At 42.8% G+C, this 24,706-nt stretch overlaps 1 protein-coding gene across 1 annotated transcript in view; it reads right to left on the minus strand.

Annotated features, from left to right (window-relative positions):
- The window catches only part of LOC144272519 (solute carrier organic anion transporter family member 1B3-like), a 37,611-nt gene that overhangs the window by 1,160 nt on the left and 11,745 nt on the right, over positions 1–24,706 (minus strand). Inside the window, exons 7-13 of the mRNA XM_077830661.1 lie at positions 19,914–20,159; positions 17,977–18,141; positions 9,592–9,787; positions 8,681–8,843; positions 5,177–5,361; positions 3,916–3,980; positions 241–358 (exon numbers count right to left, since the gene is read on the minus strand). Coding sequence (XP_077686787.1) covers positions 241–358; positions 3,916–3,980; positions 5,177–5,361; positions 8,681–8,843; positions 9,592–9,787; positions 17,977–18,141; positions 19,914–20,159 — 1,138 coding nt within the window. The remainder of the gene's footprint in view (positions 1–240; positions 359–3,915; positions 3,981–5,176; positions 5,362–8,680; positions 8,844–9,591; positions 9,788–17,976; positions 18,142–19,913; positions 20,160–24,706) is intronic.

The raw sequence follows: 24,706 nt of genomic DNA on the forward strand, positions 1-24,706 counted from the left end.
ACATGGCTGCTACTCTGAAACTTGCCTGAACGAGTAAGGCCTGTATAAAGAACTGAGAAGAGACTTCAGTATTTGGCCCCAAGAGTAGTTAATGTGAAGATTTCTTGACATTTGAGATCCTGTACTGACCTATATGAAGGTGAAGCCAACATTAGATGACCGGGGCCAGAGCATCAAATAATTTAGAGTCCTGATGCAGAAAAGAAACTCACGACCACTCTGTGTTTTGATTTAACTTACCTGTATGCATCAGAATCATATATCCTACAAGCTCCTCGCTGCCCACAGCTTCCGCTTCCCCATTTCAAGCATGTCCTGTCTATTAATGCACCAAAATAAATGGGGGCTGGAATTCCGGCTGCAATAAAACATTCAAAAATATATCACTATGTCATATTATGAGGCACAACTTTAGAAAATATGATAGCATTTTCATACTAAGCTCTAACCCTGCCCTGTCCTGTAGTGGTACTCTGGTGGGCAGTGGGATATAGGGAGCCGCTTCTTCCCTTTATAGAAATTGGACAGGATCCTTCAGAATAGTGAGCTGGGTGACCACTTTTGGTGCTGTTTGGAGCTCCACAGTGACGTGGTCTGACACCTAGTGGGCCTGGCCAAGCTATCAGCCTGTGGTGACACACATGGCTTTCTCCAGCATGTATTAGCTCAACAGTTCCCAAACTGTTCTGTAAAGCACTGGTGGTTGGCAGCTCAATTGCTGCAGCAGTTTTCAGGACTTAGTGGTGCATGGACCTCATGCTGATCCTCTACACTGGGGTGAAATTCATCTTATGGCTCGCCTCTTTGTTTCCTACTGAAAAAAGTACATGGCGGAGGGTGGGGGTTAGGGGAAGAAAGATAGGGAGATGAAACCAAGTGCTAAAGTAGACGGTAGGCAAAATTGTCAACGCTGCTTCAGGCCCAGATTTTAAAGGTGTTTAGGCTTAACCCCACACAGTGTTACAAGGTATAACTTAGGCACCTACGTCACATTTTCAAAAGTAACAGGCACTTAGGGGCTAAATTCACAAAGGATTTAGGTGCTGTGATACTGAATGTGGCAATGCCTACCTTTTAGGCCCATAGAAAATCATTGGACCAACACTGTGATTCATAAAGACCTGAGTTGGGCACCTAGGCTCCTGTATAATGCATGGGGAGAGACAGGCACCTTAGAATGTGATACATATAAGCCAGCATGCTAGGTGGGGTGCTATCCAGTGGGAGATGTTGCCTAGATGGGTGTGTGCTAAGCCCTACCCCTCTCACAGAGAGACTGAGACCCACAGCAGAATACCCCATAGCTCAGTGGTTAGTGTTCAAATCCTTTCTGCCCCTTCAATAGCAGGAGGGATTGAATCCAGGTCTCCCACCTCATAGGTGAGTGCTCTAACTGCTGGGCTAAAAGGCATAAGGTGGGCACCATCTTCTCCTCCAGTGGCCAGATTTTAAATGGGACCTGATTCGGTAGGCGTCCTCTGAGCACACCAATTGGATTGGGCCCCACACATGAGTCAAGCCAGCAAACTCCTAGCTTCCCCTCTTTGTGAATCGCTCAGGGGCTTACGGGGGAGATAAGTGTCCAGATGACTAGAGTGAGGTAGCAGCACACATGTTCAGATGGGTGCTGTGGGAACTTTCAACCTGAAACCTTAGATGCCAAGTGATTTTAGGTGTCTGCAGTGTTCGGTGGCAGTTTTGTGAAATGCAGTGGAGCCTAAAACTGAGATTTAAGCACCTGAGTCTGGGATTTAGGAGTTTAGGTACCTTTGTGAATCTAGGCCTAGAAGCTAAAGTCCCACTGACTTTCAATGAGACTTAAGCTACAAAGTCAGGTAGATGTTGCAATACTGAGCAGAACAAAGCCTAAATACTTCTCAAAAGCTGGGCCTGAGTAATTTAGCAGTCAAAGTCCTATTTATTTCTAAGAGTGATGTAGACACTTAGGAATCTAAATCTCATTGAAAGTCAGTGGAACTTAGGCTCCTCTTTTGAAAATGGGCTTTAGGTACCTTTGAAAAGTTTACTCAATGTAATTAGTTTTTCAAAATAGAACAAAACATTTACTGCACTGAGGACAACTAAAAATGCATGTACACATTCCTAAAATAACTGTCCGAGATGCTATATGTGCCACTGGGATTTTGTGTCTCCGAATGGAATGAGAGTTGGTCTGTGCCTTGCAAATGAGTGGGGCAATGATACTTGGCACAATCTTTGTATTATACTGTAGTTCAGACTATGAAAAAGCTTAGAAATTCTTGTGACTGGCCAAAGGAAGAGCAAGATGCATCTGTCATTGCACCCTCCACTCCGGCTTGCTCTGCACTGTGCTGCCCTTTACCCCCGTAAAATAATTTTAAAAAATCCTGGCCCTGTTACAATCCATGGGAATTTTGGCATTAACATTAATAATGCCTGGATTCCAACCTGTACTGAACCATGTTTGTGCCAGCTTTTTTTCTGCATTAAAATATTGCACTCCTATATAGGAAAACACTGGTTTAATCTAAAAGGAGTGTATTCTCTGTGTGTTCTATCCAGAGGGCTACATGCATATATTCTGCTCTTATGAGCGTATCTATGATCTGCTTCTGCAGATCCATTTCTAACTTCTATGGCCTTAAACAAGCTGGGAGTGTGGACTTTTCTAATCTGATATAGCTTGGTCTGAAACCTAGAAAACCATTATGACACTTCTTCTTACACATTTTTTTCATTTTTGGATAGTGCTCTAGGCACCTGTCCCAAAAACAAACAGACAAAGAATTGCCTATAACCATATCCACTCAGCCCAGGGGTGCTGGAACAATTTGTATAGTGGGGGTGCTGGGAGCCACTGAACCAAACTGTAAACATAAGAATGTAAGAATGGCCCTACTGGGTCAGACCAAAGGTCCATCTAGCCCAGTATCCTGTCTTCCGACAGTGGCCAATGCCATGTGCTCCAAAGGCAATGAACAGAACAGGTAACCATCAAGTGATCCAACCTCTGTCACCCATTCCCAGCTTCTGGCAAACAGAGGCTAGGGACACCATTCCTGCCCTGGATGGAAAGCACTTCAAGCCATAGGGTGTTGCCACACCCCTAGTTCCAGCAGCTACACCTCAGCCCACTCCCTCCTCGCTGCCTTGGAGGAGAGAGAGAAAAGATAGGTGCTATAGCATGTCTGGAACATTCTGGGCTCTGACGGACCAATGAGGGGATTAAGTTCCAAAATGGAGGACCCTTCACAGATAACAACCTGCCAGCAGTTCCCTCTTGTTTATATTAAGTGAGCGCCAATTTGACTCTCTCTTCTGATCTCAACTGCAGCAGTATGTCACAGGGCGAGAGGCCATCTTCCAAGCAACCAGGGCCCTAACCTTTTAGGGCTTTTTATGGGTTAGAACCAACACCTTGAATTCCACCCAGAAGCTTATTGGAAGACAGTGCAGATTGTGGAGCACTGGCCTGATGTGCAATTCCACTTAATAAGCAGGCTGCAGCATTCTGCGAAATAGCATCAGCTTCTGAATGGTGCCAGGGTGCAGGCCCATGCACAGCATACCACAGCAATCTCAGCTCAAGGTGAGGCATGCGTAATTGTGGCAAGGTCCAAATCAGAGAGGAAAGGTTGTTTTGTCAGGTGCAGTTGCAAAAATATGCTCTTGGCCACATCTTGGACATCCAGGAGCAGCCCAGAATCTAACACAGGGACTGTCTTTTTGTTTTTTGTTCGTGCAGTGCCTACCACAGTGGGGTTCTGCTTGATGGCTGGGGCTCAGTATTACAGTACTATTACTACTCCCACTAGTACTATTAATAATAATAGCACTGCCAAATTGTGCATCTGTTTTGCGAATGCACTTGGTGCCATTTAAAGCCACACAGACACTCAAAGGTATCTAAAAAACTCAAATAATTTATCTTACCTAGGGCTCTCATAATGAGTGTGTACAGACCAACTGCAAGAGATTTCAGCTCTGAGTGAACACACCTAAAATAGATAGATGTCAGTCACAATAATATGTCTCCATAATACCCAGACGCACTCATTAAAATTTATTATTTCCCCATAGAATTATTATTCTTAATGACAGAATACAAAACTTCAGAAGAAAGCTGTCTCATACATTTGCCAAAAACACATTAAATAATGTGGGAAAAGTGAGCTAATCAATTACTCTTCATTGAATATTCACTGGGAAGTCAATGTACTGCACATAATTAGTGAGGTGAATCTATATGAAATACTGGCACCTTCTACCCACGTTTTGCAGAAGAGGGTGTCCCTAAATACCCGTTCTACTGCCTTTTCATTATGAGCATTATGAAGTGATGGGGACTACGATATTGCCCTGGGTCAAAACTTCTAGAAATGGCATAATTGGAGCAGCATCTTGTAACATTGTAATGACATTCCCAAAAGCTGTGTTTTCAAGAGCCACATTCTTAGCAAAGATGCAAAGCAACATGCTGCTCAGATTGGTGTATAACTAATTTCCAAGAGATTAAACTAAACTGCTGCCACAAGGGAATCTGACAAGGGTTCTGAGTTAATTATATACCCAAACTGTGTTGAATCCCTTTAAAGTTATTGTCATGAAAAACCACCTTCTTAAATAACAACTTTATCTATATACTACATTAGCACCTCTTTCTGCATATTCATATATGACAAAGTAATTTTTAGAACTCCTTAGAATTCCCACTGATTTTGCTTCCAGATTGCCTTTGGGATTTCAGAGTGACCAAACTTTCTTCCTACCAAGCTTTTATCCATCTCTTCACATAAAGAAACAGTGGCAACAAAATATGTTTCAGCTGGACTTCCTTTTGTTCTTCAGTCTACTTATACAAACTACAGAACCATTTGTGTTTGTAGCTTTTAATCACAGAAGCAGATCTAATTGTTTTCTGTGCTACAAACACAAAATTCAGATGTAAAAGCCAATGTGGGTCAGATTAATAGAAACATGGAGAAATTAACTGTAATGGATGAACATAATAGTTAAATTTGGTGGTAGTGCCCACCAACTGATTTAATTCTTCATAATTAAAAATGGATTCAGAGAAGACAGCAGTAAAAGTGTGTTAGATTTCAAGAAAGTTAGTGTAATTTGGTGAAATTAAGCCTCCCACGATGGGAAAAGCCCTTAGTGATATTAAAATAATTATTTTGGTTTCACTTACCTAAACATAACCATGTATAAAGGGGTGCCTCCTAAAGCATAGAAAAAGGCACTTATAACTTGTATTACTGTATAATAAATAAACTTTCTTGAGCAGTCACCACTTTTTGGACATTGTCCCAAAATTACAGAGGTATTTCCTGATTGTGAACCTGTAATTTCCATGCAGCTGCAGTTATGATACACCTAAAAGACACAATTTTGATTTGTCGGTATATCATTAATGCAATAGGACATACAGCATTAAAATACAAGCAAAACCTCACATGAAAACATGACCCAGGTAAACACACCAGGAGCCTCTAACCAGCTCTTGTTTGCATTTCTCAGAGGTTTCAATGTTCAGTAGTTTCTTTCCTATGTGTCATGTATTTCTTGTACATAGTAGGTTGCAAGGCTTCTACTAGCAGGTCAAGCTTCTGTATCAATTATAGACTGACTACGAGGGCTGTCCCTGTGGGGGCAGGGCCCGGGACATTAGAAACTTGGTGCCTATCTGCCAGCAGAGGGGGGAGGGGGAGGTGCTCTCCCCAGCTCCACCCAGGCCCTGCCCCACTCCACCCCTTCCCCCAAGGCCCCACCCCAGCCCCACCTCCTCCCCACCCATTTCCACCCCCTCCTGCTAGTGTGCTGCACCCCTGCTCCTCCCTCCTCCCCCTCACAGTGCTGCCTGACGCCGCAAAATGTTTGATCCACGGCAGGCGGTAGGTGCTGGGAGGGAGGGGAAGGCACTGATCGGCGGGGCCCACCGATGGGCAGAAGGCACTGGAGAGAGGGGGAAGTTGTGGTGGTGATGGGGGGCTCCTAGTCACCCCCCCCACCTGCCTGTTGCTCACCTCCCCATTTGTCTCCTCACCCCACTCACTCACCCACCCACCTCACCTCCCCACCTGCCTCCTGTGGGGCCCCCCGAAGCCCGGGGGCGGATGCCCCAGTTTGCCATACCCTAGGGACGGCTCCGCTGACTACAGAGCTTATTTCTCAGAGATACACACCAGGTGTCTTTGCCGTAGAACCCTTTAATACTCTGCCGGGTACAGCTAAAGATTAGCTTAAATAAGGTAAAAAGAAAAGGAGTACTTGTGGCACCTTAGAGACTAACCAATTTATTTGAGCATAAGCTTTCAGGAGTTACAGCTCACTTCATCGGATGCATACTGTGGAAAATACAGAAGATGTTCTTATACATACAAACCATGAAAAAATGGGTGTTTACCACTACAAAAGGTTTTCTCTCCCCCCTCCCCACTCTCCTGTTGGTAATAGCTTATCTAAAGTGATCACTCTCCTTACAATGTGTATGATAATCAAGGTGGGCCATTTCCAGCACAAATCCAGGGCTGAAGGTGACAGCTAAAACGCCCCCAACTAAAACCCCTCCAACGCATTATTAAGGATCTACAACCTATCCTGAAGGATGACCCTACACTCTCACAAATCTTGGGAGACAGGCCAGTCCTTGCCTACAGACAGCCCCCCAACCTGAAGCGAATACTCACTAACAACCACATACCACACAACAGAACCACTAACCCAGGAACCTATCCTTGCAACAAAGCCCGTTGCCAACTGTGCCCACATATCTATTCAGGGGACACCATCACAGGGCCTAATAACATCAGCCACACTATCAGAGGCTCGTTCACCTGCACATCTACCAATGTGATATATGCCATCATGTGCCAGCAGTGCCCCTCTGCCATGTACGTTGGTCAAACTGGACAGTCTCTACGTAAAAGAATAAATGGACACAAATCAGATGTCAAGAATTATAACATTCATAAACCAGTCAGAGAACACTTCAATATCTCTCTGGTCACGCGATTACAGACATGAAAGTTGCGATATTACAACAGAAAAACTTCAACACCAGACTCCAGCGAGAGACTGCTGAATTGGAATTCATTTGCAAATTGGATACAATTAACTTAGGCTTGAATAGAGACTGGGAGTGGCTAAGTCATTATGCAAGGTAACCTATTTCCCCTTGTTTTTTCCTACCCCTCCGCCCCCGTTCCTCAGATGTTCTTGTTAAACCCTGGATTTATGCTGGAAATGGCCCACCTTGATTATCATACACATTGTAAGGAGAGTGATCACTTTAGATAAGCTATTACCAACAGGAGAATGGGTTTGTGTGTGTGGAAGGGAGGGGAGAAAACCTGGATTTGTGCTGGAAACAGCCCAACTTGATTATCATACACATTGTAAGGAGAGTGATCACTTTACATAAGCTGTTACCAGCAGGAGAGTGGGGTGGGGGGAGAGAAAACCTTTGTAGTGGTAAACACCCATTTTTTCATGGTTTGTATGTATAAGAACATCTTCTGTATTTTCCACTGAATGCATCCGATGAAGTGAGCTGTAGCTCCTGAAAGCTTATGCTCAAATAAATTGGTTAGTCTCTAAGGTGCCACAAGTACTCCTTTTCTTTTTGCAAATACACACTAACACGGTTGTTACTCTGAAACTCTAAAGAATCATTGTTAACATTTAAGGGCTGGATTTTGTAATCAGATCTGGTCTTCGCACCACTCCCTTGTCTACTTCAGGTGTAGGGGGCGTGTCAGGGATAGGAAGAGGTGTGACAAGCTGTTAGACAGTAGCTCTAATTCTCATCAATGGCCACAGCTGGACCTAAGAATCAGGAAACTGCAATTGGCTCTCTGAGACCCTTCCCCGTTCCCCCTCCCCCATGTCAAAACAGGGATCAGGTGAAGCAGAGAATCTATCCCTGTATCTCAAAATCCTTTCAATCCTTCCTTGACAAAGCACCTCAAACCAAGGTACGTTGTCCCAGGATAAGTCGCAGTGTACATCTGTGCAGCACATCTGCACAGGAGCTAGTCCGAGCCACCAGGCATCACTGGCCCAAGCTGCCTGGCATTACCGCTTGCCCCCCGAACATTCCTCCGCACGCTCCTACGGGGGTGCACCCCACAGTTTGAAAACCTCTGCCCTAGAGATTGCACATGGGCAACTACCTAAGTGTAGGTTTCAGAGTAGCAGCTGTGTTAGTCTGTATTCACAAAAAGAAAAGGAGTAGAGTGAATGTATCTGATGAAGTGAGCGGTAGCTCATGAAAGCTTATGCTCAAATAAATTGGTTAGTCTCTAAGGTGCCACCAGTACTCCTTTTCTTTTTACCTAAGTGTAGTTACACTGGTGGCTAAAAACCTCAATGTAGCCAAGACCTGATTTACAAAAGGCAAACAAATGGAGGTCTGCCTTTAGGCAATGTGTAACACTCATCAGTGCATGTTGTGTGTTCCCTCAGTGCCCAATATGAGTTTGTTACAGCCCCCAGATACAGAGCCTGGCTCTTTTGCTCAAGGTGCAGAGACTCAAGCATCGAGCTCTGGAAGTTTGTGGTTCTCAGTGATCCTCACAAATACATGACAGTTCCTCTTGCTCTGTAATTGATTTGATCTTTTCTAAATATACATCACTAATACACCAATGTTCTTAAGCAAAAAAGATAGGAAAAAACTGGGTAAGTCTCTTACTGTGTTCTTCCCATGTCCTGTCGAAGCCTTGCATCCAGCAAGACAAGCTGACATATACGTGATTCCATTGTCTCCACAGACAGGATCCCACTGGTTCGTGGCACATTTGCAGTCAGAGTTGCAGACAGAAAATAAGGCAGTTTCATGTTGTGCAACTGGTTTGCTTATGAGGTAAATTTACAAAGGCACAACATTGTTTTATTACAAAATGCATCTTTCAATTAAACATTAAAGGACAATATAGCAAATTTGTCTTTCACTCCTACTTGATATCCTCATTATTATAGAACTAAACTAATATTCCTGGTAAACAAGGTTAAATTGTTCCTATTCTTGTAACATTGATCCTATGGCCTCAGCTTCCATCTCACACACATTGAAATACAGATGACTACTGGGTTATGAAAAATTCTATGACAAAGAAAGGGATTTCTGCCCATTATAGCCCAGAAAAACCAGACCTTTAGTTCTAACACACAGTGAAATTCTTGACACTATCGGTGTCCAGTCCCACCATTCTAGCTGCCTAAAACCACACCCTAAAACTGTTATTCATTTTATACATGAATCACACTGACACAGTTATTCAATTCAGATCCATACCCCAAACTGATGTAATTATGAAGCCTCCCCAAAAAGTAGCAGTATGTAACTTGCAAACAAAGTATATCAGTATAAAAAGAGGGCTACATTCTCATCTGGTGTAAATTAATCTAGCTCCATTACAATTTATACAAACTTAGAATCTGACATTTTCTAATGGTATAATGCTTCAATATTTGTGGAAGATACACTAAGTACTAAAATGGTGTGTTTGTATTCAATCATGACAAAACATTATGCTATTTGTAATGCTTCTCTGCTACCAGAGAAAGGAAATGTGCTGTATCTTACATAAGATGTATACATACCCATCATAAGATACTGTCAATCCCGCCACTACGTGGTTCTCACAGCCCACAAAAAAGTGTGAGAGGGTTATGAGAAAAGCCATCAGTGACATCCCAAATCCAAATTTTGTAGCTCCAATCATGCCCATTTTGTATTTCTTCATTATGAGCCCTCCTAAGAAAATCCCAATGCTTACAGCGGGTAAAGCAGTTACTCCTGTAATAAAAGAGAAAGGAGGGATACTGGAGAGGTGTAGTCACATTCTGTCACACAAAACTGATTTAACACATGAGCTGATTGAAATTGGTGAAAATTTTCATAACATACTGCCTGAAAAAATTCATCCATTTATTTCATATGTCTCAAAATACGACGACATTTCAAGGGTCCAAGAATCTCCCCTAATACGTTTGCCAATGAACCTGTGAAAATTTCATCTAGATCTATGTAATTAAGAACCAAACTCTGACCCAACTCATGCAGCACCATGAGAGGGTAAGGGAGCATAAGGCACCTCCTTATGCCCTTGTGTTGACTACCTGTACCATAGGTTGCAGCAAGGAAGAGGAAATTGGATCTGGAGAACAGCTAGATTTTTCCCTCCCACTGGAAGGAGCATTGGCTTTGCCCCCTCCAAAATATCAGCCAGAATAGTTGCACCAGCATGTTGGGTGACATGCACTGCACCATGCAGAGGCCCAATGTGGAGTACCACCCAATCAAGGCAGTGGGGACACCAGGAGGCAGACAGTGACAGACATCTACACTAGCAACTATATATATGTCCATGTGCAGTCTTGTGACATAACCCCCGCAATGTCCACACTTAAACCCCAGAAGCATGTGTCTCAAGGCGAGCAGAGGGCACGTAAGCTAGCATGCCTGAGGGTGTGAGCAAGTACACACCTTAACTGTGGAACAGCCCCATAGCTGTGCCAGTTTGCAGTGTGAATGGAAATGAGGAGCATCTACCAGGTTTCAAGTTTCAATACTCCTTCAGTTCTAGTTCCACAATGCACTGAATGCTTTTCTTCCTGATCCTTACAAAACCTAGGTCCCTGTCACCTTGTACACTGGTAGTAGTGTGCTGCACTGCCCCCGGCAGAACAGTTGTCTGTTGCAGTCTTTAAGGGTGTGTGACATTACCCAGGGTATTATCTGGACCACAGGTGCCAGCTTCCTCATTTCCCTGGGGGGTGCCCAATCCCCCACTCCAGCTCAGACCCTGCCCCCACTCCACCTCTTCCCCCAAGGACAAATCCTGTTATCCCAAATAGAGTTTCCCAAACACTTCAGTCCAAATACAATGGTTTAGATGAATTCAAGCAAAGGTCTCTCTCACAGCAGTCTTACTGACTGAATTCCTTTCACTCAGGGTCCCTCCCCAGTCCAGTGTTGCTTCCTTTGTTCTTCAAGTGTTGTTGATGCCGTGAGTAGAGATGAAGGTAGAGAAAGATGTTTTGGGGCATTTGCTCCCCCTTCTTATATGTTTTTCTCTTCTTTGAGAATCACCTTCAGCTGAGGTTTAGGAAACAGAAAGTCTGCGTGAATGGGACCGCTCAGCTGTTTCTTTGTAAAAATGTAGATTTTCCCCCACATTCTTTTTCCACCCAAAGAATCGCCACTTAACCAAGTGATGGGTCATTTGATTTTGATGACGCTTGGCTGGGGTGTTGGCTAGCCTTTTGTCTCTGGAAAACTGCTTTGTGACTGCTCTCAAAATTTGGAATTTGTCTTAGTACCATCACACAGTAGAATCTGATAACTTTACATACAATGGTGCCACACATATTTTACCAGGACAATAATGATCAGCAAATTACAATAGAACTGCAGAGTTACGAACACCAGAGTTACGAACCGACCAGTCAACCACACACCTCATTTGGAAACCAGAAGTATGTAATCAGGCAGCAGCAGAGACAAAAAAGAAAAAAGTAAATACAGTACAGTACTGTGTTAAACATAAACTACTAAAAAAACAAAAGGAAAGTTTAAAAAAAGATTTGACAAGGTAAGGAAACTGTTTCTGTATTTGTTTCATTTAAATTAAGATGGTTTAAAGCAGCATTTTTCTTCCGCATAGTAAAGTTTCAAAGCTATATTCAACTTAAGCTTTTGAAAGAGCAACCATAATGTTTTGTTCAGAGTTATGAACATATCAGAATTATGCACAACCTCTATTCCTGAGGTGTTCGTAACTCTGATGTTCTACTGTATGAGTTTTCAAATGATACCTCAACAAGGCAGTCACTTGGCCCGTGGAGCTGATCAGTGTGTGGAAACAGCATACCATCCTCCTTAATTTCAGCCAGAGCAGCAGGAACATTCACCTCTACCAGGAAATTGCACAGAGTCTGGCTCAGTGCTATGAATGCATGAAGCATTTGAGGCTCCTGTACAGGAAGTAGTAGGTTTGGAAGGGTTTATCATGCGTTTTCTACAAGGAGCTTGACTCATGCTTTCAAGGACCTCCAGCACGGAGCCTGAAGTGGCTCATGATCCCTTCCTTAACCCTGAGGCCTCATTGTCCAACAGCACATTGATGTGGGCCAGAGCAAGGAGGCAACAGGGACCACACAAGATGCCCCAAAAGACCCAGAGGATGAGGAGCATGTGATTCTGCATCTTTACCCAGAGAAGCAGGTTGAAGAAACATTCCATTATGAACCTGAGGAACCCCAAGCCATGCCAGGAACCAGAACCCCAGGCTGGTGAGTTATAGTGGATGTCCACACTCCCCAGCAATATCCCCTCTTGCTCTGGTGCTAAATTCCCCATTTTAATGTCAAGGACTTTTGAACTACTGTGCACTGATTTTTCTTCCCTGGATAATAGATCATGCATTACTACAGTGTTGAAGACATGGCACTGCCATGATCCATCCCCTTACCAAACACCTTCAACTTTCCTTCCTCCATCCAGTCCCCTCTCTGCTCCACCTCTGAAATGGTCCTCAAACAAGACAGAGTTCTAAATCAATAACTTTATTGATTTCTGATGAACCACAATTATGCATTTGACTTCTAAAGCATCTTTTTTTTTTCAGGGGAGGAAGGACTGGATGTGGAAGGGACCAGCACACAGTTGTAGAAAACTTACAGTTGGGTGTTGAAGGAAAAGTTAGTAGCAGTGATCTTTTCTGCCTTGGAAGATTACGAAGTCTTTACAGTCCCTGTCTTCACCCTATCACCACCCAGAGCTATGCTGCATGAGCCAGGGCTAGTGAGGGTGGCAGAAAGGACTGGTCTGGCGGTTGGAAAAAACAGTGTAGTGCTGTTTCCCTTTCCAGTTATCTGAGGTGAAAGGTTGCGATGCTTAACTGTATCTTCAGGAAACCTAATGAAGTTACAGATTGTCCCTTTCTCTCCCTTTCCATTTCACCTTTGCTACACAGGCATAGAGGCAGGATTTTCTCACAAAATCAGGTGTTGGGATGGTTCATGGGTCCAATCTCCTTTTCCATTAAACCTCTGTATTCCAGCTCAGAATTTCATCCATTTCCAGCCAAATTCCCTCCCCGTCCTGTAAGCACATTTCAGCAAATTTCTGTTGAAGCAAAAACTCCAGTTGATTCTTCAGGTTCACCAGCAGTGCAAGTCTGCCTGGTCCACCTTTATAGCTGACCAAGCCCCTTAATTAGGCAATATGTAGTAGTGGGGGTGACCATTAGCAGAAACAGTTCTTTGGCATACTCTCCTTCACAGGACTGGAAAGCCACTTCTCTTTTCCGTTTTAATACTCTGAAAACAACCATGTTCTCCAAATGTTGGCTAGTCTTAAGGGAAGAAACTATAAACTGGTAACATAGCTTCTGGAAGGAATTACCCCACCGCCACACTCCTGTTTGAACATTATGAACATTTTATATTGCTACAAACAGTAGTAAGGTTTTCTTATCATTACTACCCTCTGCTCCTTCCTCATGGACCACAAAAGGTTTCTGAGAATCAAGGATAGTGAGACAGCTACATTCCTGGAATGCTGAAAAGTAACAAAATTGTGGGCCTTTACAGCAAAGTTATGTTATGTGGGGGGATTTCTCAGCTTATTATAAAGGCCAAAAACATAATGCTCTCCTTCTCTTTGAGAACTGGCAGGACTTTCAGCTCCCAAGAGTGAAACCATGGCACCAAGAGGGTAGGAGCAGCATCTCAGGGACAGCAAAGGCAGACAGAGAAGGATTCTGGAGGATCTCCTCATAAACTGGAGAAACCAAGAGCAATTTGAATTCCCCAGAGCATTGGAGGAGCAGTCTCTTCAGCAGGAACTGGTTCATGGACATTGAGACACACCACAGGGAACAGGAACATTCTCTAATGGAGAGGCTCATTTGATGGCTGAAAGGGTGGGGCATCCACCTGCTGCCAAGACCCCACAATCATCCCATCTGCTGCTGCTGCCGCCGTGTCTGGCTGCCAACCAAGGTGCTGCTGAGCTGGAGGATCCTGTTGCAATAACTCCCTCAACTGAGTAGGAGGAGAACGCTGAGCCTGCAGTAGTCCTAGAACACTAATGTGCACCAGCCTCCAAAACCCTTTGCAAGAGACATCCGCAGATCTCACCACAAGTCATTGTCCTACTTCGTTCACCCCTTCTAATGAGGAGGGGAAGGAGATGGGTGCAAAGACAAACTGTGGGCCGTGTTCTCAATAGTAAACAGATACTTTGCTAACAATATGTTATTGTTCTGATTTCAAAATCTTCCCATTGAACCTTCTACTTCATACTTTTAGTAAATCTTTTGTTTTGTTTAACTTGTGTTGGCCCTCCTTCCTAATGATGAACTGAAGGTACTTTTTAATTCTTGAATGGGCCGCAAGCTTCCTACTTCATTTAATGGAATGGTGTGTAAAAATCTGGTGTCATCATAATGTCAGTAGTTTTGAATCCCCCCAAGGTTCAAAAATACTTTGAATAATATATAAAAATACACACAATTACACAGATGGGATAGGGAACCACTACTATTTTTCAACCTAGGAGATGTCCAAAGCATAGAAAAGGGGTCAATCAATCTTTTAAAGGCTTTATTAGACATGTTGAAAATCAAAACCAAAGAATAGTAACAAACAAAAAGGGAACATGCCAGCAATAACAAACTATGGCAGTACCCTGTACAGAAATACCCCCTTCCTGCCTTGCCAAAATTTTAAGAATTTCAACTGTACCAGGGACTAGTGCTCTATAACAGTCCTTAGTTGCACTTAACTCTGCTGACAATAAAAAGTCAAAAAGCACAATGCAATACTTTCCCATCAAAGCAAACAGTCATAAGCTCATTTAAAAAGTTTAAGTGCTCCAAATAAGCGAGGTTTCTAAAGAAGTGTGAACAGTGTAGACAAAAACATTGCTCAATGAGCTCATAATAACTCACTTGCCACCCTCCACAGCAGAAACCCAGCACCAAGGTGATAACCCAATAGCGGTGCCCTGTTAATTGTCATTACTGTGTGCATTGTCACAAGAATGAATGGCTAATGACCTTTGGCTACAGGGGAACAAAACTCTCACAAAGCTGTGTAGCCCTATAAGTACGTACCAATGTTTCCTCATGTGCATATCCCGCAGCTATACAGGATGAATAGATGTCCCTTGGCACAGGCAGGTGTCATCCTCTGCCTCTCTGCTGTGCCAAGATATATGCACATATGGCATCACTGATTTTCCTCTCCCATTGGGAACCAGGACCAGTGTTAACATGGGTGGAATCCAGCTGCCTGTACAGAGTTTGTAAATCAGACTTGTCCTGAGATCACTCAGGATGGAAACACTCCCCTCTATCTCACAAATGTTATGAAGTATGCAGCAGACAATGATTGTATGAACAGTGTTTGCCACATTAGCATCCAGACAGCTGCAAAGGCAGCACCAACAAGCTTTCACTTTATCAAATGTGCACTCCACTACCAGTCTGCAGCTACTTAGCTTGAAACTGAATTCCTGTTTTCCAGGGTCATTGATGTTGGGTACAGTTTCATGAGCCAAAGCAGAAGCAGGTATGCCACAATAAAAGTTAACACAGACACACTGTATAGAACCAGAACATTTCTGGGAAATAAAAACCGTTTCCCCCCACTTCAAGTACAATCTTGATCTCCTCAGCACCCAGCATCATGAACCTTTCCAGTGTTTCCCACATTTGTATTAATGAATCATAGAATATCAGGGTTAGAAGGGACCTCAGGAGGTCATCTAGTCCAACCCCCTGCTCAAAGCAGGACCAATCCCCAACTAAATCATCCCAGCTAGGGCTTTGTCAAGCCTGACCTTAAAACTTCTAAGGAAGGAGATTCCACCACCTCCCTAGGTAACGCATTCCAGTGCTTCACCACCCTCCTAGTGAAAAGGTTTTTCCTAATATCCAACCTAAACCTCCCCCACTGCAACTTGAGACCATTACCCCTCGTTCTATCATCTGCTACCACTGAGAACAGTCTAGATCCATTCTCTTTGGAACCCCCTTTTATATAGTTGAAAGCAGCTATCAAATCCCCCCTCATTCTTCTCTTCTGCAGACTAAACAATCCCAGTTCCCTCAGCCTCTCCTCATAAGTCATGTGTTCCAGACCCCTAATCATTTTTGTTGCCCTCTGCTGGACGTTTTCCAATTTTTCCACATCCTTCTTGTAGTGTGGGGCCCAAAACTGGACACAGTACTCCAGATGACGCCTCGCCAATGTTGAATAGAGGGGAACGATCACGTCCCTCGATCTGCTGGCAATGCCCCTACTTATACATCCCAAAATGCCACTGGCCTTCTTGGCAACAAGGGCACACTGTTGACTCATATCCAGCTTCTCATCCACTGTAACCCCTATGTCCTTTTCTGCAGAACTTCTGCCTAGCCATTTGATCCCTAGTCTGTAGCGGTGCATGGGATTCTTCCGTCCTAAGTGCAGGACTCTGCACTTGTCCTTGTTGAACCTCATCAGATTTCTTTTGGCCCAATCCTCTAATTTGTCTAGGGCCCTCTGAATACTATCTCTACCCTCTTGTGGTCTACTAAGCCCCTGTGGTCTACTAAGCCTTTCAGAACAATTGAATGGTAACCTTTTTGGGTCACATACTCAGTTGTGCCCCTTGTGATGGGCAAAATATTTGGATATGAGTGCCATTAATGGTCCCTGCACAGTTCGGAAACTGCATCCTCTGAAATTCATATATTATTTTTGGAACTTTTCTTATGGCAACCCATGGGTAAATTATTTGCCTCACAAATCTGCACAACAACCACCTTGACAGTGGACTTTCCAAACCCAGACCTATAGCTGTTTGGTGTTGCCAGCTTCCAGAGGGCAACAACAACCCACTTCTGAATCGGTATGGCTTCCTTGAATGTAGTGTGCTGGAAGGGTGCTGGAAGCTCTTCACACAGCTCAATGAAGGTGTGTTTCTTCATTCAGAAGTTTTGAAGCCACTACTGGTTATCCCAGGTTTCCAAAACAATATGATCTCACCACACTGTGCTAGTTCTCCTCCATCAGAAGTTACGGTCAACTAAAGAGACTACCATGACAACACTGGCATTCATCATAGCTGTACCATGTGAGCTGAATGAATTGTCATTGACCTTAAAAGTCCGCCATCTTCCATGTTCAGAAAATGCTGTCCAAATTCCATCCCGTGTCTCACAGAGTGCATACTCCACTGCATAACCATTGGTCTGCAATAAGGAGCAGAAGCAGAACCAGATAATCATCCATTTGCTCCATGTTTTTCACCTAGTTTTGTAGAGAATAACTGAAGGGCAACATGATCAGGAAATGCCATAGGCAAATGTGTGAAAGCAGGGGACCGTACCAACAAAACACAGCAAATCTGTTCCTAGAGTGTCTCCCTGTGATGCACACAATCCTGGAACACTGTTCCTGAAACATTAATCGCTAACATTAAGTACCTACAGCTAGAGTGTGGACACAGGTATACGTGTGTGCACAGCTTTATACTAGTGTCCAGCACAGCATGCCTGTGTATGTGTATATGGGAAACACACACAAGTATGAACATGGTATGAACATAATCCAGTGCTCCGCTATGCGCACAAGTATAGACATAGCCTGTAATACTCTGAGGTTATGTCTCACGATCTGCCACCTGGTGTGTCTGCTCCAAAGTTGCTCATGACAAAGCCACAATAGAGTCCTTAGCAATTCTATATATTCAAAGCTTCATGTAAATTTATCCTGGAAGCCATCTATTACAATTTTGGCTCATGTAAAGGAAACAAAAAGAGTCACATTACAGTCACCCTAACTGTCCACCACAGAATCAGGCTCTATGGTGGCTTTGTATAATTCCCTCAAAAAAGGTGACTCTTTTTTTTCCTTCAAAAAAACCGCCAAAACTCACCATGCTCAATAAAATGCACATCAAAACACTTTTCCAAGCACTTTAACACTCACCTGTTATAAAGTTAGACTTAGATGCTGACTGACCATACTGCTGTTCCATGTATTTTGGTTTGTAAGTCAAGAAACCAGCAAAGCTACTGAATTGTAATAGTGAACAACACAAAAACGTTACATAAATTCTATTACTCAATACTCTTTTCAGAGAGATAAAGAAATCTGAAAGACACAATATACAATTTTATTTTAAAAAATGCTTGGCATAATTATTGGTAAATAATCTATGAGATTCAGAGCCAAATTCTGCCCTCAGACACCTATGTGCTTATCTCACTGTAGGATTTTCAGGTGAATATCTGAGGGTAGAATCTGGTCCTCAATTAGAATATAGGCTGTGATATTACAGTAGAATCCTCTGAAATGGTAAACTTCGGTGGAGACATACCAACTGAGGCCCCAGTCCACCAGTGAGATCTACACAGAAGGCCCCTGGGGAAACTGAAGTCAATGGGGCAGCACACAGGCCAAAGGGACTATCTGCTCACATGAATCTCACTGTAGGATCCAGGTCTAAGTGATTTCTCAGTGGTTCCTCTGTACCTTGTGTCATGTCTTGCATTGGGAACTGTAGCCAATGATTTTAGTTTATTGTTCATTTATTGTGTGATGTTATGATTAACTAACAGGTTATGTCATATATAATCATTGTATGCAAAATAGAGTTAAATTGTAGAAGCATAAAATAGATCAGTAGTTAGAAAGGATAATTACATAGTGGGTATCTAAGTAAGTAGGGCTGAAGCACAAGGCCTACAGGCTGAGGCCTGTAAGATTTTAGCTTAGCCATACTAGGCTATAGCCTTAAGAAATGCTTGACATAGGTAAGTGACCAAAGAATGACCCTATCCCCCACAAAATTACAGGAAAAGATATACCAATGGGTGAGACTGTGAAAAATTAACAGAGTAATTTTTTGCTTACAAGGTATCCGGTAGTCACATTTTTCTAACACATGCCCTAACCGCAGGGTGCACTATGTGCATAAATGCTAACGGGGTATAGTCAGAATCACATTATAAAAAGAGGGTGCCTGGATTAGGAAAACTGAGCTCCCTATGGGAAACTCCAGCAGGAACCATCCTTCTTCTGATGATCAATTGGCAAGGCAGCCATCAGACCTTAAGAATAGCATTAAGGATGTGTGAGTATAATGATATTTTTAACTTATGAATAGGTCTTCATAGAATTTTTTATATGCTTAGGTAATCATAACTTCAATTGTAACTTTAACAAAACTTGTAAAAGAGTCTAGACCTTGTAGGTGTGAATGTGCGTGTGGTCACTAAGGTTGGTCTTTACGTGTTCCTAGACACTCTAAATCTGAAGCAAGTAGCAGAGGTAACGTTCACTCTGTTGAACATGCAACTCTAGCCACCAGAGCCAAATCCACAATGGTTTAATACAACATTACTAAATTCACTTTAAATAAAGTAAAAGGCTGCAGAACTGAACCAGAATAGGAGAAGTGTAAAGATGACACAACGTCATCTTTTTCCTTGCCTCTACCTTCCCACATTCCTGCACTGAGCACAGCTCAGCCCTGAAGGGAAAATCAGGCCTCCTGTATTTTTCATTGCAGACAATTGATTTCACATTTTCCATTACATCTGTGATGATCATGAAAATAATATGGAAATAATTGTGACTTGCTGGGAAAAGAACCTTCTGATTTTTTTAGGCTTAACCCTCACTAATTTTAACACAGACTTTAGTTAATTTTGGTCACTCATTTTTCCTTAGTTCCAGTTTGATTCTAGTACAAACTTTTAAATGTAAGACCTAATTACATAATTGACTCAATGCAGGCCAACCTTCATGACCACGCAGAAACCCAATGACTTCAAATAATCCTTGTGAGGTGGGCTTGGGGTGTTCCTGTGTTACATTGTACTGGTAGGTTTCCAGTTTAGCAGAATATATGAAACACTTGCCTTTTGAAGTTACTGACCACTTCACTGGCTGATGATTTTCAGATTCACGATGCTTGCTCTGGTCTTCTTTAATTTTGGAGAGATCAGATGAAATTTTGTCATTGTTTTCTTCCTCCTGCTTTTTCAGACTTTTCGGCAGGAAACAGAATGGTATGGCAGCAATGAGATTAATTATTCCAGCTATAATAAAACCAAGCCACCATGCACCTACCCACCGGGAGTCTTTTGGAGTTATGGTTATGCTACCTAGAATAAAATGGGACAAAAAAAGAATTCTATTAATGAAGAAAAAGACCCCCCCCCCATCCTCTATAGTTGCTGGGAAATCCACATTATAGACTGGAAGGAAACTCAGTATTTTCAATATTTAGTGAGATATATTGAAAGATAACATAAAGCAAGCAGGGCATCAGCAGTCATATAATATCTTGGTTGTTGTTGTTTTTCACTTGCCTTCACACATTTGCTGACTTAGAATCATAGAATTGTAGACTTTAAGGTCAGAAGGGACCATTATGATCATCTAGTCTGACCTCCTGCACAACACAGGCCATGGAAAATCACCCGCCCACTCCTGTAACAAACCTCCAACCTATGTCTGAGCTATTGAAGTCCTCAAATCGTGGTTTAAAGACTTTGAGGTGCAGAGAATTATCCAGCAAGTGACCCGTACCCCACTCTGCAGAGGAAGGCAAAAAAAACCCAGGGCCTCTGCCAATCTGCCCTGGAGGAAAATTCCTTCCCGACTCCAAATATAGCAATCAGCTAAACCCTGAGCATGTGGGCAAGGCTCACCAGCCAGACACCCAGGAAAGAATTCTCTGTAGTAACTCAGATCCCACTCCATCTCACATCCCATCACAGGCCATTGGGCATATCTACCGCTAATAGTTGAAGATCAATTAATTGCCAAAATTAGGCTATCCCATCATATCATCCCTTACAAAAATTATCAAACTTAGTCTTGAAGCCAGATATGTCTTTTGCCCCCACTGCTTTCCTTGGAAGGCTGTTCCAGAACTTCACTCCTCTGATGGTTAGAAACCTCTGTCTAATTTCAAGTCTAAACTTCCTGATGGCCAGTTTATATCCATTTGTTCTTGTGTCCGCATTGGTCCTGAGCTTAAATAATTCTTCTCCCTCCATGGTATTTATCCCTGATATATTTATAGAGAGCAATCATATCTCCCCTCAACCTTCTTTTTGTTAGGCTAAACAAGCCAAGCTCCTTGAGTCTTCTTTCATAAGACAGGTTTTCCATTCCTCGGATCATCCTAGTAGCCCTTCTCTGTATCTATTCCGGTTTGAATTCATCCTTCTTAAACATAGGAGACCACAACTGCACACAATGTTCCAGATGAGGTCTCACCAGTGCCTGGTATAAAGGTACTAACACCTCCTTATCTCTACTGGAAATAACTCGCCTGATGCATCCCAAGACCGCATTAGCTTTTCTCACGGCCATATCACATTGGCGGCTCACAGTCATCCTGTGAACAACCAGTATGCCGAGGTCCTTCTCCTCCTCTGTTACTTCCAAGTAATGCGTTCCCAGTTTATAACAGAAATTCTTGTTATTAATCCCTAAATGCATAACCTTGCACTTCTCACTATTAAATTTCATCCTATTACTCCAGTTTACAAGGTCATCCAGATCTTCCGGAATGATATCCCGGTCCTTCTCTGTATTGGCAATACCTCCAAGCTTTGTGTCATCTGCAAACTTTATTAGCACATTCCCGCTTTTTGTGCCAAGGTCCGTAATAAAAAGATTAAATAAGATTGGTCCCCAAACTGATCCCTGAGGAACTGGACTAGTAACCGCCTTCCAGCCTGACAGTTCACCTTTCAGTGTGACCTTGCATACTACAGATGTCAAACTAACAGGCCTGTAGTTACCTGGATCACATTTTTTTCCTTTCTTAAAAATAGGAACTATGTTAGCAATTCTGCAGTCATTCGGTACAACCCCTGAGTTTACAGATTCATTAAAAATTTTTGCTAATGGGCTTGCAATTTCATGTGTCAGTTCCTTTAATATTCTTGGATGAAGATTAACTGGGCCCCCCGATTTAGTCCCATTAAGCTGTTCAAGTTTGACTTCTACCTCGGATGTGGTAATATCTACCTTCATATCCTCATTCCCATTTGTCATACTACCATTATCCCTAAGCTCCTCATTAGCCTCATTAAAGACTGAGGCAAAGTATTTGTTTAGTTGGTCCTCACAGAATCAATTCTGAAGCACTTTGAGGAGAGGAAAGTGATCAGGAACAGTCAGCATGGATTCACCAAGGGCAAGTCATGCCTGACTAACCTAATTGCCTTCTATGATGAGATAACTGGCTCTGTGGATGCGGGGAAAGCAGTGGACATGTTATTCCTTGACTTTAGCAAAGCTTTTTATGTGGTCTCCCACAGTATTCTTGCCAGTAAGTTAAAGAAGTATGGGCTGGATTAATGGACTATAAGGTGGATAGAAAGCTGGCTTGATCATCGGGCTCAATGGGTAGTGATCAATGGCTCCATGTCTAGTTGGTAGCTGGCATGAAGTGGAGTGCCCCAACGGTCAGTCCTGGGGCCGGTTTTGTTCAATATCTTCATTAATGATCTGGAGGATGGCATGGATTGCACCCTCAGCAAGTTTGCAGATGAAACTAAACTGGGAGGAGTGGTAGATATGCTGGAGGTTAGGGATAGGATACAGGGGGACCTAGACAAATTAGAGGATTGGGCCAAAAGAAATCTGATGAGGTTCAACAAGGACAAGTCCAAAGTCCTGCACTTAGGATGGAAGAATCCCACGTACTGCCACATACTAGGGACCAAGCGGCTAGGCAGCAGTTCTGCAGAAAAGGACCTAGGGGTTACAGTGGATGAGAAGCTGGATATGAGTCAACAGTGTGCCCTTGCTGCCAGGAAGGCTAACGGCAATTTGGGCTTTATAAGTAGGAGCATTGCCAGCAGATCGAGGGACGTGATCATTCCCCTCTATTCAACATTGGTGAGGTCTCATCTGGAGTACTGTGACCAGTTTTGGGCCCCACACTACAAGAAGGATGTTGAAAAATTGGAAAGAGTCCAGCGGAGGGCAATAAAAATGATTAGGGGGCTGGAGCACATGACTTATAAGGAGAGGCTGAGGGAACTATATCAAATATCTAAACAAATACTTTGCCTCAGTCTTTAACGAGGCTAATGAGGAGCTTAGGGATAATGGTAGGATGACAAATGGGAATGAGGATATGGAGGTAGATATTACCACATCCGAGGTAGAAGCCAAACTCCAACAGCTTAATGGGACTAAATCAGGGGGCCCGGTTAATCTTCATCCAAGAATATTAAAGGAACTGACACATGAAATTGCAAGCCCATTAGCAAAAATTTTTAATGAATCTGTAAACTCAGGGGTTGTACTGTATAACTGCAGAATTGCTAACATAGTTCCTATTTTTAAGAAAGGAAAAAAAAGCGATCTGGTAACTACAAGCCTGTTAGTTTGACATCTGTAGTATGCAAAGTCTTGGAGAAAATTTTGAAGGAGAAAGTAGTTAAGGACATTGAGGTCAATGGTAATTGGGACAAAATACAACATGGCTTTACAAAAAGTAGATCATGCCAAATCAACCTGATCTCCTTCTTTGAAAAAGTAACAGATTTTTTAGACAAAGGGAATGCAGTAGATCTAATTTACCTCAATTTCAGTAAGGCATCTGATACGGGTCCATGGAGATTTATTAGCTAAATTGGAAAAGATGGGGGTCAATATGAAAATTGAAAGGTAGATAAGGAATTGGTTAAAGGGAAGACTACAGCGTGTCACACTGAAAGGTGAACTGTCAGGCTGGAGGGAGGTTACCAGTGGAGTTCCTCAGGGATCGTTTTTGGGACCAATCTTATTTAATCTTTTTATTACTGACCTTGGCAGAAAAAGTGGGAATGTGCTAATAAAATTTGCAGATGACACAAAGCTTGGAGGTATTGCCAATACAGAGAAGGATCGGGATATCATACCGGAAGAGCTGGATGACCTTGTAAACTGGAGTAATAGTAATAGGATGAAATTTAATAGTGAGAAGTGCAAAGTCATGCATTTAGGGATTAATAACAAGAATTTCTGTTATAAACTGGGAAAGCATTACCTGGAAGTAACAGAGAAGGAGAAGGACCTCGGCATACCGGTTGTTCACAGGATGACTGTGAGCCGCCAATGTGATATGGCCGTGAAAAAAGCTAATGCGGTCTTGGGATGCATCAGGCGAGTTATTTCCAGTAGAGATAAGGAGGTGTTAGTACCGTTATACCAGGCACTGGTGAGACCTCATCTGGAACATTGTGTGCAGTTGTGGTCTCCCATGTTTAAGAAGGATGAATTCAAACCAGAATAGATACAGAGAAGGGCTACTAGGATGATCCGAGGAATGGAAAACTTGTCTTATGAAAGAAGACTCAAGGAGCTTGGCTTGTTTAGCCTAACAAAAAGAAGGTTGAGGGGAGATATGATTGCTCTCTATAAATACATCAGGGATAAATACCATGGAGGGAGAAGAATTATTTAAGCTCAGTACCAGTGTGGACACAAGAACAAATGGATATAAACTGGCCATCAGGAAGTTTAGACATGAAATTAGACAAAGGTTTCTAACCATCAGAGGAGTGAAGTTCTGGAACAGCCTTCCAATGGAAGCAGTGGGGGAAAACGACATATCTGGCTTCAAGACAAACCTTGATAAGTTTATGGAGGAGATATGATATGATGGGATAGCCTAATTTTGGCAATTAATTGATCTTCG

Source organism: Eretmochelys imbricata, chromosome 1 (genome assembly GCF_965152235.1).
Source record: "Eretmochelys imbricata isolate rEreImb1 chromosome 1, rEreImb1.hap1, whole genome shotgun sequence".
Taxonomy (NCBI): domain Eukaryota; kingdom Metazoa; phylum Chordata; order Testudines; family Cheloniidae; genus Eretmochelys; species Eretmochelys imbricata.